This window comes from Typopeltis vanoorti, chromosome 25 (genome assembly GCF_054136105.1).
Source record: "Typopeltis vanoorti isolate ZY-2024b chromosome 25, IOZ_Tvanoo_1.0, whole genome shotgun sequence".
NCBI classification, from domain to species: domain Eukaryota; kingdom Metazoa; phylum Arthropoda; class Arachnida; order Uropygi; family Thelyphonidae; genus Typopeltis; species Typopeltis vanoorti.
Window position 1 is genome coordinate 16293309 of NC_143573.1, and position 15132 is coordinate 16308440.

At 36.4% G+C, this 15132-nt stretch overlaps 1 protein-coding gene across 2 annotated transcripts in view; it reads right to left on the reverse strand.

The window, feature by feature from the left end:
- The window catches only part of LOC150092573 (uncharacterized), a 283311-nt gene that overhangs the window by 47082 nt on the left and 221097 nt on the right, over positions 1-15132 (reverse strand). For both annotated transcript variants that reach the window (XM_090414418.1, XM_090414417.1), the window contains exon 11: positions 10233-10346. In XM_090414418.1, the coding sequence (XP_090270544.1) occupies positions 10233-10346 (114 nt within the window). The remainder of the gene's footprint in view (positions 1-10232; positions 10347-15132) is intronic.

Consider the following 15132-nt stretch of genomic DNA (forward strand, 5'->3'; position numbering starts at 1 on the left):
TAGCGAAATGTTTACGTTCATGCGTTGTCATGGAGACGCATGAAATAAACAAGCACGAGTCGAAGAGTGCGTGACCTTGGAACGAGAAAGGAGGCAATAAGAATTTTATAGAGAGAAAAGGGAAGAGTTTTGCGGAGCCTGAAGGAAAGTAGGATATAAGCAAAGAAGTGAAAGAAAATTAAAAATTCTTTAGGGTAGAAATCCAAGAGCATAGTGTTTAGAAGTAAGCAAGAAACGTAGTGAATCTTATACTCAACTGCAAGTGAAATCAGCTGTTGTTATAGAGGAAAATTGATGTCGTAATCGGATAAATAAAGAACTGGACATTCAATGGGAAATTCTGATTAGTTCCAGTTAATCTAGGATTATGTCTTAATTCTATATTGCCCTGAGAAGAATATAATGAATTTATTTAGTTGCAGAAAAGTAAACAAGGAAGGATATCAGTACCTTATTGCTGTCGTTTAGAGTAGTGAAGCGCGATTAACAGTAGTTCAGTTAAAGCGTTGGAGAATTTTATTTAATGTGTTCCGCTAGCTCAAATAAGTTAATTTATAAGTGTGCTCGCAATAGATTGATGTATTGAAGATTATATCTGGTAAGAGTAGTCATACATGTTTATTTATTCTAACATTAACTATAGCGTATCTCCGAAGTTCAAGGTCCGGAATAAGTTTGCTTGGAATATTGTCTACCTTGATTAGTGCCTGCTGTGAATTTAAACATTAAGTACAACTGATAGATGTGTGCAGACTGATCAAATGAGAAGCTTTATTTTATTAACTTGAGTTAAGAAAGCTTGTAATTTTGAAGCAGTGAATTGTATGTTAAAGTTTAGGACATTGAATTGTACTGATTGACTTAGTGAGATGTATTAAGTTAATTGTATTGTTTCAATTAAAAGTAGAATTCATGTATTTGCTATATATCATATATTAAATGTTTTATTTTGTTAGTCTAAATATTGTGTTTGCCTGAACTCCCTTTTATTGCACCGTTCATAAAAAATTCGAATCTTGCGGGTGCCCCAAGTAGAGTAATAAATAATTCGGCCTAATAAGAAGACTGCTAACTTAATTAAGAATTGATCCTACTATTTTATATAGACTAATCTGGAAATAGGGTGGCACAGTATAATTATAAATTTCCCTACTTTTGGATCGGTGATCAATTCGCAATTAGTTGTTTTATTTATAAGAGTGACTCGAAACAAGATGGTAAATTAGAACACAACATGAAAATAGAACGTCACGACAACATCTATGGTCATGCTGCATCAGAGCACATGCAATAAATAAGCAGCTTATAAAGGTCTAAAAACTAAATATAAAAGTCAATAATAATCATAAATGAAATATTTCTTTAAAATATAATAGTTAATAAATAAGTAAACAGCACAAAATCAGTGATAAAAACATGCAAAAAGTATAAAAAAAAAGAAAAGTATTAAAATTCATAAAATGTACATAAAGCAGAGGTTTTTAAAAGCATATTTACAAGTTAGACTAATAAGTATATTTATGATTTGGAAAAAATTAATACTCAAAAATTAAAACACTAGGTGACAATATTGATGACTGATAAAAACCTGCTTGAGTGTACAAGAGCTCAGACATAAAAGTGGCTAAAATAATGACTGCACTTGGCAAAATGAGGATAGCTGATTAAAATATGAATGATGAACAGTGCAACATCATAAAACTGACAGAGACATGTCATCACCCTTCAATAGGAAGGAATGTGTATGATGGCTATAACCTATGTGGAATCGACCAAGAAAACTTCTTCCATTCGAACCCTGAGAAGGCTTAATTTGCAGAGCTTATTATTGGTCTCTGTTCCAAGATCTGTTGAAAGGTTCCAGATGCAATTCTGATGTAAGGATGAATAGGATCTAGCCATTGCAGTGTACTGTCTCTGGCAGAAGCAATGACTTGGGACCAGTGGCGTAGCTAGAGCTGTTACCACCCGGGGGGGTCCCTGAGTTTGCCACACTGCTCAATACACAGCAAAATACTACAAAAAGTCAAAACGACATATAGGGTAACAAATTAAAACACTACGTTTAGTTTTGAAGTAAAACTTTAATTTCAACATTCTAAAATGTTATTTTTCTTGCTTTTCTGTTAGCAAAATCGATGACATTGGCGAAGCTATTTCATAGTAATGTAGGTAATTCTTAATCAAATTTCATTTAGAAAAACTCCTCTCACAACTAGCAAAACTTACAGCAATTGTGAGGAAAATTCGCAGTAGTATTACAATATTTGGAACTGAGTTCTCGAGACTGTATTTTAGAATTAACTGCAAAAGTTCGAAAAGGTTCAAAGTGCCACCCGGGGGCAGGCCGCCCCCTCCACCCCCCCTAGCTATACCACTGCTTGGAACCCATAATCAAGTTGGATTCAATGCCCTGTACAAACAAAGCAAAGAACATCTGTCAGCAATCAAAAAGGTAGAAGATAGGTTGCATAGTTTGTTCATTGCTTTATAGCATTTGTCTCACGACTGACATATATGAGAGAGGAAAGTGAGTTTGCTATCAAATATTGAGTCCAAGGAACTTAGCTTCAGGTGCAACCGGAATCAATGTTTGAGAATTGTCAGAGTTCTGGATCAGGATGAAGAACATGTCTGCAGCAAAAATGCATAAATTGTCTTCTGCTACTGTGAAAATCTGAGTCCATTTGCAATTGCTCATTTTGAGAGATACTCAATGGCTTGCTACAGCTGTCTTTCTATTACTGTAGAACCCCCCCACACACACACCCCCATCCACGGTCAACCCTGATTCAAAAATATTAAATGGAAAATTCGAGAATTTCTGGTACAAAGGGAATCAATGTTTGAGGATTTGAAAATTTTCACCAGAAAATTCCAGAAAAAAGTGCCTCCATAGTGCAATTGGAAGAACGACAGTATGCTGCACCCTTCGATTAAAAAAGGCCTAAGTTTGATTCTCATAGTGATGGGAGGAATCTTCATATGGGTATTTTCAACTGAAGGTGAGTTAGCCATTTTCATATGGAGGCAGCAGGTTTTTTCTCCAAGAAATTTGGTTTTTCATTCTGCATACATAAAAATCGATCTTCAGGAAACATGCAATTTACAGACAAAAAATACTAATGGTGGTGGGCAGTAAATGGCATTGATGTAGATGATGGAGAGTTGTGGAGGGGGTGTCCTCTCTCGACGAGTCTTTGGACTCCTTGGAGGTGTCATGAAATAATAATAATAAAAATAAACAATTTATAAGTTTTAAATTGCATGCCATTCTGAGTAATGTGATAAAATCTTGTGCCGTCCCACCCGAGATGTGAATCACCCCTTTGTCCAGTATATCCACACTGTATACGCCTGCCTGTTAGTCACTTAGTAGCTGTAAGAAAATATTGAATGGAAAATTCCAGAAATCAACATTTCATAAGTTTTAAATTGCACACCATTCTAAGTGTTCTCAGATCGACTATTGTGGTATCGCAATGCTTGTGTTCAAGCACTCCTTATTTTACTTAATAATGGGCAGGTAGCGTATACAAAGAGAAGGATCTTTCTATTACTAGTGTTTCTATTTATTTATTATTTTATGAAATCAAAAACTTTCATCTTTTCACTTAAAAGGAAGCACTTCGCAGCTTCTCTTTGGCATATCCGAATTGCCAGCATCAATTGCGCTTTGGATATGCAAAGAGAAGCTGCGAAGCTGCTAAGGACAAGTGCTCCTGCGGAGGGAAACTACTGTAATCTCATATTACAGGAATGGCAGAAGATGCTTAAGTTGTCAACATTGAGGGCAATACTTACTATTGGAGTAAGTTGTTCTGTTATCGAGTTGACCTTGATTGCAAAAAGTATGACACTTAAGACTGAGCCTTGTGGGACTCCTTCCTGTTAGTTATACAGTTGGAAGAGAGCAGTTCCCACTCAAACTTGGAAGCTCTGGTTAGAGGGAGATTTTTTTTTTCATAAGTGCCATATGCGTTTTCCATATAAAAAAAAAAAAAAACTGCTATCACATTTTAGGAAGGCATCTCTAATGATTGCCTCAGACCAGAATAGATGATCAGCAGAATAATACTTTGGGAAGTCAGATTGTGTTCTTAAAAAAAAAAAAAAAAAAGCTTCTCTCCAGAAACCAGAAAAAGTTGACAATTTTTTCAAGAATCTTGCACAAGCAGCTGGTCAGAGCAATTTTGTAGCTATCTGAGGAATTTGAATCTTTCCACGACTTAGGAAAGGTGACATCTTTCTGCCAGGTATTTGGAAATATGCTCTCACTGAAAATTCTATCTGACAGCATTTAAGCAAAGCAGCATTCAGTTCTTCTTTGGTAAATGGCCTGTGGTAGATTTGTTACTTTTCTAGCCAAGGAACTTAGGGGTAATAAGAGATGTCGCTGATGTTTCTGGAAAAATTTTCCTAAAAAGGATTTTTTTAGTTTAGTTTTTATAGTTTAGTTGGATTAGCAACTCCACAACCAAATCTGCTCTTCATTTTCTGGATTTTGTTCCCAGACATCTTTAGTGTTGGTTGTTGTTTTTATGCTGAACACATACTGCAGCCAATATTCCCCTTAACTCTAATGCTGAATCTCATATGAGCAAATGAAGTAGAAAGCAGGACATAACTTTCAGGGATATTATAATTGTTTGAAGGCAGAACTGACATATGGGTCTGGATCCCTATTAAGGCTTTTTTACAGCTGCCTTCTTGGCATAAGAGGGTTTATTAGACACTGTCACTTTTGTAGCATCATGCCTTGCTAACTCCTGATAAATAACCCATTGCTCTTTTAGCAATATTTTGGAGATTTTTGGATCTCCTCATCCATCTTACTCCCACTCGTGGGAGTAATCTGAGTGGACTTCATCACAGAACATTTTGGTGTTGATTTTACAATCTTTATTACCATATTGGGCAAAGATTTCAGAACCATGACAGGCAGTTTGAGAATGACCATACTTCTGACATTAAAGCTGCACAAAGGATTTGGGATGTAGAGTCCTTACTGGGCAGCTGAGATATCCAGTTTGACAGATGTTAGTGGTTTTGGTTTGTTGAAAGTAAGATCTGCTTCTAGTGGGAACCAGATGCCCATCCCTACATATCAGGATAAAGAGAAGTGAATATCTCTTTATCGAAAACATTAAGGAGATCCCTCTCTGATATTACACCTCAAAATAAAAAGGTTCTGTGGAGGGCAACTGTAACTGGTATTCTCCCAATAGATGTTGCATCGAGTAATTTTCTGATTGTTGTGATGTGGCTGCTTCAATAAGGATATCTTCTGAATGCAGTTTCTTTACAAGTTTTGGAGATCCTGCTAACCCTTCCAATTCCTTCTGGACGAAAAAGGATGGCATTTTACCAATTGGGCATTCAAGTGTTGAATGTGTGTAATTAATAACAGTGGGGTATTTATTGCAGCATCTGATACCCCCCCCCCCCCTATTGATATGGTTTCTGAGCCTGGTTGGCTGAGAGCCTGATAAACAAGAGGATGAAGAAAAATAAATTTTTAGGAGGAGTTTGGTTTGCTGAAAGTAAGGATGATGCTTCTAGTAAGAACCAGATGCCCATTTCTATATCAGGATTCTTCTTGTGGCTTTCACTGCTCTATCTCGAGAAGTAAAAGCCATAAGCCATACTTTACATTGTATTATTACCATACTCTTCTCTCTTAATTCAAGTTTTTTTACTCTAAAGTGACACCTTTTTGCTTCTTTTTATCATTGGTACTTGCTATTTCACTCTTGCTTTTATTCACAGTCAACTGGGAAGGATAATTTATCATTCATCTTCAAGGCCCACCTTTCCTAACTGGGTTGTGGGGGCAGCAGCTGCAAGAGGAACTTCCAATAGTCATGATCCTCCACCACCAAGCTCAGGTGTTCTGGTGGGACTCCCAAACGTGTCCACCCAAGGTTTTGAATATAATCTATCCAGCGAGTCCTTGGCCTTCCACTCTTTGGCTTGGCAAAGAGGGCCTGCTGGGGGAGCCTCTCTTGTGGCATTCTGACCAGGTGCCCATACCAACATAACTGTGATCTCTCAACACGGAAAAGCAATGGTTGAGTATTGAGGGTTCCCAAATTGCAGAGCTTCTGACTCTGTTGAGTCTTGTCAGCCCTGCAACCTCTCGAAGGAACCTCATTTCAGCTGCTTGGATTCGAGTCCGCATTCTTTTGGTCATTACCCAACTCTCATGACCATAGGTGAGAATGGAGACATAGATTGTATTGAAGACAGCCAGCTTTGCCTTCTAACTTAACTCCTGCTTCAATACTACCGAACGGCCAAGCTCCCACAATATTGCGCTTGCTGAGCCAATCCGAGTATCTAGCTCTTCGTCCCACTTTCCATCACTTGTGAATATGGACTCAAGGTATTTAAACTTCTCCACCTGCCTCAGTGAGGTTGTCTTGAGACCACAAATGTTTCAGTTTTGGCCACACTGATCTTCATTCTGGCTTCTGCACAAACAGCTACAAACTTATCCAGGGTCCACTGGAGGTCATCTGTGGAAGAGTTAAGCAGAACTAGGTCATCTGCAAAAAGCAGATGTCCAAGAACTAGTGACAATTATTTAATTAAACAAGAGTTTTAGATCTCTTTTTAAACTAAGCTTTTATAGACACCTTATTACTGTGTATTTCATATAAATACTTATAAAATGACTATTCAGATATTTAAAATGTAGGAATCCCTTATTTTACACATTTTCTAATAACATACCTTACAAATTAACATAGGTAATAAATGGATAAATTCTGCCATTGTCAGTCCCAAGCCTGGATGAGAAAGGAGGAGGAACAATCTCATGGAAAAAACCTGGGTTCAGCTGGCCCACTTATCAGGGTTATTACGCAAAAGAAAAGAAGCCAACAGCCATTAAATCAGATGAAGACCTTGAGTCTCAATGGTTGACTGAACTTTCTTTAGTGATGTCTGTACTCCAGAGGGGCAGTCACACAGGTGTCTGTCTCCACATTAGGAGTAGCTTCTTAAAAGGCTGGCAGAAGCAGAAAAATGCATTTCCCAAGATGTCTGGTCAGCAAGGGAAATTAGATCATCAACTCCTCCAAATGCCACAAAGAAGAAAGAAAGGCTGTACTGCACAAGACCAAATGGGGCGAAGACTTAATTTGACTACTTCTCAGCAATAACAGTGCTGCTTTAAACCATTCTTGGAGGGCAGAACGTGATGAAGCAGGGAAAACAATTCAACAGGACAATAAATTCACAAACAAGACAAAATACCACAAAAGGAAATACTACTTTATAACTTTAAACATAAAATGTAAAGTCACTTCAAGAAGAGACCCAGAGACCCAATAGAAGACGGACTTGGCTGAGCGCAAATGGGACAACAAAAAATGGAATAAGTTTTATACTTTCTTCAAGCATTCATATCTTCAAAGATGTTAGTGTTTTAAACCACATTGGCATCACCTCTGATCATGGAATGGTGAGACGGAAAATAAAAATACCAGTGAAAGTTAAAGAGAGTTGTATAGCAAAAAAGGAAAAATATTATAAAAGCTGAAGCACTTTAAGGGATACCTTCAAGGTAATAGTGGAAAAGAAACTTAAAAGAAAATATACAAATGATATCAAATACAGGAATAAGCATTGACCAGGAAGAGGAACATAACACCATCAAATTTTATTAAATCAGCACAAAATTTAAAGGAAAACAAAAGGAGCTGGACTAGGAAACTATCAGAAAAAAAAAACAATAAACCTCATTGAAAAGAGAAAACAGTTGATTGCAGAAGGGAAAAGAGGAACTACTGAAATAACAGTATTAATTTTAAGAAATAATCTTTCATCTGGAAGAAAGAATATTATACAAGGGTGGTTCCATAAGTTTCTGGCCTGACTAACTTTTAGAGGTGATAGAAAGAAATCAACTGTCACTTTTCAACATAATCTCCCTTTACTTCAACACACTTTTCACATCTTTGAATTAACATTTCTATGCCTTTGAAAAATAGTCTGCACTTTTGTCTGCAAAATGGCTTAAAACTGCATTTTTTACTTGATTGTCATCTGTAAATTTTCTTCCTCGAAGGTCCTTCTTCAGTTTTGAGACAAAGCAGTAGCCACTGGGTGCTAGATCTGGGCTGCAGGGTGGGTGTTCATTCCCTTGAAAGCCACAGTCCTTACTGCAGCCTTCACAACAATAACTGCATGGACTGGAACATTGCCATGAAGCAGGTAAACACCATGCCTCAGCATTCCTCATCTCTTCTTGTTTATGGTGTTGCACAGTTTGTGCAGGAGTAAAGCATAATATTCTGCATTCATGGTGGTATTCCTTTCCTTGAAGTTAATCAAAAGAATTCCCTGGCAATCCTAAAAGATTGTTGTCATGATCTTCTTGGTGGACTGAGTGGCCTTGGCTTTTCTTGGTAGTGCTTTGCCTTTGTGCCACTCCATAGATTCCCTTTTGGAAAGAGGATCATAATCAAGGACCATGGTTTCATCCCTTGTGACAATGGATTCCAGCAATTCTCTCTGATTTCCTTGGCAAAGCTCTAAAAATTTGTGGGAACAGGTCACACGATACTCCTGAATTGAAGAGAAGTCAGGGCACCCACCATGCACAGACCTTTGTCATGTGAAGCTTCTCATGAATGATACAAAATACAGTTGAGTTGTTATAAAAAGCCCCAACCTTGCTGAGATTTCTTTGTGCGTCAGCCATCTGCCATTGAGCAGTTCCTCCTCAACAAGAGAGAGATTTTCCTCAGTCATCACTTCCACAGGCCGACCATCACAAAGTCATCTTTGATACTCTCTTCCTAGGTGAAACATGAAGGAGAAGCTTCTCCATAAACACAATCCAATTGCCATTCAATTTTTAACATTACAGGCACTTGGCATGCCACATGGCCTAAAATTGCATCTTTCACCTTATTGTCATCTGCAAATTTTCTTCTTCAAAACTCTTCCTTCAGTTTCAAGATAAAGCAGTAGTCACCGAGCGCTACATCTGGGCTGTAGAGTAGGTGTTCAATCTTCTGAAAGCCACAGTCCTTCACTGCAGCTTTCACAACAATAACCATATGGACTGCAGCATTGTCATGAAGCAGACGAACACCATGACTCAGCATTCCTCATCTCTTCTCCTTTATGGTTCGCGCAGGAGTGAAGCATAATTTTCTGCATTCACGGTGGTATTCTTTTCCTTGAAGTCAATCAAGAGAATTCCCTGGCAATCCCAAAAGATTCTTGCCATGATGTTCTTAGTGGACTGAGTGATCTTAATCAAATAAGTGCCTCCAACTAAATGTTGCTGAAGAACTCTTTGAAATTGGAAAAGCATTAAAACAAATGAAAAACAAAGCTGACAGAGAGGATGGTTTAATACCAGAGATTATTAAAGAAGGTAGGATATTCTAAAACAAGAATTGAAATTCCTTTTCAATAAATATTTGAAAAGGATTACATCAAAAAAGATTCCTTTTTTGATGTAGCAAATGCATCAAAAAAGGAGAAACACCCCCAAATATGGAATAATGCAAACATTATTTTACTGCAAAAAAAAAATGAAGTAAATTAAAAAGAAAACTACAGACCAATTAGTTTGTTAACTCATATTCATAAGCTTTTCACTAGAATTATAACCAGTGTATTAGAAACAAGACTTAATTTAATACAACCTTCTGAACAAGCTGGTTTCAGAAAGAACTTCAGTACAATATATTATATTCAATCAATAAGCTTGCTTATTGAAAAATGCAATGATAACCTTCCTCTTTACAAAAGGATAATAGATGGACAAAAGTTTTACTGGAGTGGCAGCTATATGAAAGTAAAAGATCTGTGTGAAGACCTGAAAGAAGATGGTCAGACTATATAAGGAAAACAATTGGAATTCACCTGGCACCAACAAGCTCAGGATAGAAACAGATGGAGAGAACTGGAGGACACCTATAGCTAGAAGTGGCTATAAAAAGGTTTAAAATAAGAATAAATGGATACTGCAATTTGTTTAATATGGGTTGAAAATTCACTTAACACTGTTTTTGCTGAAAGTTGCTTTATAATCTCAAATTATGCACATAACTTGTAAGCAGCCTTAGCTTGTAATTGAAGCTAAGGCTGCTTACAAGTCAATTACAATGGTAACAGCATGAACAACATACATATATATTGTGAGCATAGTAAACATGCCAATGGTTCACTCTTCTATAAAGATTAAACAAAAATATTAAAATACTTACCATTTCACAATCAAGAGAAAACACGCTATAATTGCCATCAAATGGAGGAGTTTTGGGTAGTGTTTTCACAAAGCCTGTATAATTATCTGGGTCATTTCCTTCAAAAACATGGCCCTAAAACAAAATTGTATATTGTATCACATATATATAAGCACATAGACATACAATAATATGTAGAAAGAATAGAGAAATTTAAAATATAACACCTTTATTCTAATATCTGACTACATAATATGCAGTATACTTGTATTATTAAGGGACCAAAATTTCAAGTTACAGCAATATTATGTTTACTGATAAATATCTAAAGCTGAAACACTGAATGCAGCAGGACTGATGACTTTGTACTGCTGTCAAAGAAGGTTACTAATGTCTGTAAGCAAATCTCTAGTTTAAAATATTATAAAAAATTAATTATTATTTTTTTTTAATTTTCTGATCCTGATACAATAAAACATTTTATGGGTGAAAATCTGTGCCTTCTTCTTATAACATGTTATGTAATAATCAGTCGATCTTAATCATTAAATTTGAAATTATGGTTGAAACAAGGATAGTATCTTATGTTAAATGCATATTCTCTTGCCAGTCTGATTTGTAGGATGAAAAATCCACGTTCCCCTGTAATAAAAAATAGATAAATAAAAAGTATCATGCAATTTCTTTTCAGGTTTTTTTTTTTTATAGAAAATGTATGTGTAAGGTTCTCTGCACAAGCAAAGTATTTGATATGAACAGAGATTATGAAAGCTGTTGAATGGAGACATACAGACTACAGAGGAGAGTATACAAAAAAAGCATGAAGGTGATTTATGTCTGTACACACAAATATCAAGAGTATAAGGAACTAAGGGGTTGAGTTTGTTGCTGTAGTGAATATGTTGTGACCTCAGATTATAAGCATTAGTGCCACTTGACTCTAAGAAGCAGATGTTCTAACTAGTACTAAGTGTAAAGATTACAGTATTTTTTTTTGGAAGGAAAGGCAAGAGAGGAGAAGAGGATTGTGATACTAAGGATATCAGATGATTTGATTCCAGTAAGGGTAGACAGCTATGACTGCAATATTAGTAACAGTTTTCCATGTAATAGTGAGTTTGAAGCTTTATGGTGAGTCTAACAAGATCCAATGCATGGTAGGGTGTAGGTACACAACTAGTGGATCAACTGCTAGTGATGAAATGCATCATCAAATAAACCTAATGGATACTAAATGAAAAATCATCATGGATGACTTTAATTATCCAAACACTGATTGGATAGCAATGAAATCTCACAAGACGAAATTCTTGAGCTGCTGAGTGATAACTACTTTAAGTAGTTCTCACATGATGTGACAGAAGGAACTCCTGTCACATGGAAGGAATTCCATTTAGAAGGCAAACTAAATGTGAGTTATGAAAAGGAACTTGGCTCTGCATACTAAACACAACTCAAAATAATTCAATCTTTATGTTGCAAGTAAAAGAAATAATGAATATGAAAAAATAACTCTCATCAATGTAGATGGTATTGCAGGTAGCAGATACAGTAGAGGTTATTCAACTAATGAGTGCCCATTTTGTAAAGAACTGTGAACTAGGTGTATACAACACTGAGCATGATGCTGCTGACAGTGAAGTAAGATATTCAGCTATATGAAGGTGTATGTGTGTGTGTGTGTGTAGGGGGAGGGTTACTAGAGCCATTGCATAACCTGAATATGAATTCAGCAATAGGGACTGATGGGATATCAGCATGGATGTTAAAAGAGTGTCCAGCTGAAAACTGGCTGTCCCTTTGACCTGGCTGTATAATTTGAGTCTAAGCACAGGGTAGATTCCACATGAGTGAAAAAAAACATACAATAATCCCACTGAACAAGGATGGTGCAAAGAGTGATGTATAACTATCAACCTATCAGTATCTCTGGAGTGGTGGTGAAGGTTTTTGGAAAAGTTAGTAAGAGCTCACATACAGAAATGAATGACAGAAAATCTATACTTTGCGCAATGAACAGCATAGGTTTAATAAGGGAAGGTCATGTTTAAGTAACTAGTTCACATTTTGTAATATCATAGCTGAGTTAGATAAGAACAATGAATTTATCACAATACTTTTTTTGACTTTGCTAAAGCTTTTAACAGAATTCGGCATGGAAGATACTCCTGTTAACATTCCTCAAGAATATTTTCTACCATTGTTCAGTCATTGCTTGTTTTATTTAACAGTCTTGCAAAGTTAATTACTCCTCAATCTAAAATATTCTTATCTTCGGTTTTCATGTCATCTTTATCATCTGATTCTTTCTGAAGTCTTTTTTCCCTCCATTTCTTAGCCTTTTCAATAGCCTCCAGAACATTTCGCCACCTTCCTGAAATTTAACTTCTGTATTCTTATTGTTGTTTATATATTTTTACACATAATTAGTTTTCTTACAATTTTTTTGTATGCTTTCTTCCATCAGAAATCTCAGGTCATTTAAATAGAATGGGAGAGGAAAGGTTAGCAAAGCAGTTGTTTAATGCCAGGATGGCAAAAAAGAGACCAAGAAAAAAATCAAGATAGAGATGGATTCATGCAGTTAGAAGACCAAAACATAAGAGATGACAATATTAGTTCCAACAGCTAACAGACTAATTTAAAGAAAAGTTGCTAATAGGTTGACTGATTGATTTATCGTTTAGTGGCTTAAGGACAGTAAAGGTCACACTGTACGATACCAAATGTTACAGCAGTGCACAAAGTATTAACGAATAGTTATAAAGAGATAAATTAGTAATATGTATGTACAAAATATTATTTTTATTATTATTATTATTATGTGACACCTCCAGGGAGTCCAAAGACTCATCGAGGGAGGGCATCTACTCTAAAACTATGTCTCCACCACGCAAATTCACCGACTACAACAAACTGCAACTAGACCAATGCCATCTACCTAGTATAAAATAAAATAAAATAGACAGGCTGTATTTAAATGGGTCCAGTGTTTGACATTTGAACTGAGTGCTGCTTAAGAGAAAGCATTATGCACAGACAGGATAAAGCGAGCATGTAAGGATAGATAGAGCAGCAGGTTGTCAAAGGAGAATATGGGGGGGGGGGGGAGTTAAAGTAATTACAGTGAATCAGATCGATGGATTGCATGAGATGGGGGGGGGTAATTGAGTATAACACAATGGAAGAGGCTAGAACAGGCAGAGAGGTATAGTACAGCAAACAGATGAGGAGGGAGTTATGGTAGGATGGCTTCCAAGAGAATGGGACCAGTCATGTCTGGAGAAGTATAGTGATGGAAAGGAAAAGTTTGCAAGGTCATGGATTAGTAAGATAGTGAAAGGGAATAATGATATGATCATATTTAAATTAAGGGATATTACATCCCATATTGTTTCTTAGCCAAATATAGAAACTATAAAAAGTTCGGCAATTCCAAGCAAAAGCAAATACCTGGATAGCGCAACACCTGACCCATTTGGTAGTGCAAACTGAGGCAACTCACAGTGAGGGTGGAGAAAGCTCCAATCACTATTCTTGGTATTTACCCATAATGTGAACTTAGCTTCTAAGAGCTGTATTACTGCTCTTAGAATTATGACAGAAGTGACCTTCTCTCATATCTACATTATGAGAGAAGGTCACTACCCAGACCGGTTTCAATCTTTATTGAGGTCTCATCAGTGAGTAGGTAGACCTAGTTAACAAGTTTGTAGCGAACAGAACTTACATTCCTTCTATGAGAATTGCTAAGAAGGTATCCTAATAAATTACTAATTATATGAAGAGCCAAAGGCTTCAATTCGGCGACATGAACTTATTTAAGTTAAGGGATATTACATCCTATATTGTTTCTTAGCCGAATATAGAAACTATATAAAGTTCGGCGATTCCAAGCATAAGCAAATACCTGGATATGATCATGATTTATGGTATCGTATATGAACTTATGTTTATATATTAATGGAAGGAGTACTGAAAGAGGAGGTAGCTAAAATTGTCACACTAAATGAGTCAGCATACCCTCATATATTTGATATAAGCAAAACTTGGGCAATGACTCTGCAGTCATTAACAATACTGGAAAATTGCAATACATGTAATGGATTGCAAGAAATTTTGAACAAGACTAAAATAGGCAGAGTTTGACAAATTATGCATCCCAACTCACCATGCAAAAAATGTACTCACCTAAACACTCCTCATTTTTTTAAAAATGGCATGTCCTAATAAGTCAGGAGTTCTATGAAGTGATTAGTGGTGCTGAATCTGTGTTTCCTTAAAATTAAAAATGTTGTGTTTAGAAAAGTTATTTTTTTATAAAAATAACTTATTTTGTCCAGTGTACAGCTACTCATCAGCTGGCAAAATCTACTTGCCACAGGAGAGTGCATGAGTGTATTTGTTAAGCCCTAGTCATAGATATAGTCCTGGAAATGTAGAAAGCAACAATTGTGAGATGTTCAGACAAATTAGTTGAGAAAGTAAAAGGAGGATGATCCTAATGAGGGATTTTAATTACAAGAATGTGGACTGGAAAGAGAAAGAGATTATGTGCAAAAAAACCCAGAATGAATGAACTGGTATGGCTTCTGAGGGAAAACTATCCTACCCAGCATGTGATGTATGCAACGTAAGGTTTTAGAGGCCTGGATAACTGTCACCAACTGGCAACACATACTCACAGGATGTGCTGCAGCTGGTAACGGTTACCTTGAGATACAAAGTCGGAAGGTGGTAACACAGGGAGTATATCTGGAATTATAAATCAGGTGATTGTGGGAAGCTACATAGTCAACTAACATCAATACCACAGTATGATGAGCTATGGAATAAAAGAGACTGAGAGAGTATGAAAATTATTCATTAAGATACATCTGATACAAGAAATGCGTAATTGTTTATTAAGAGTTAGGTGAAT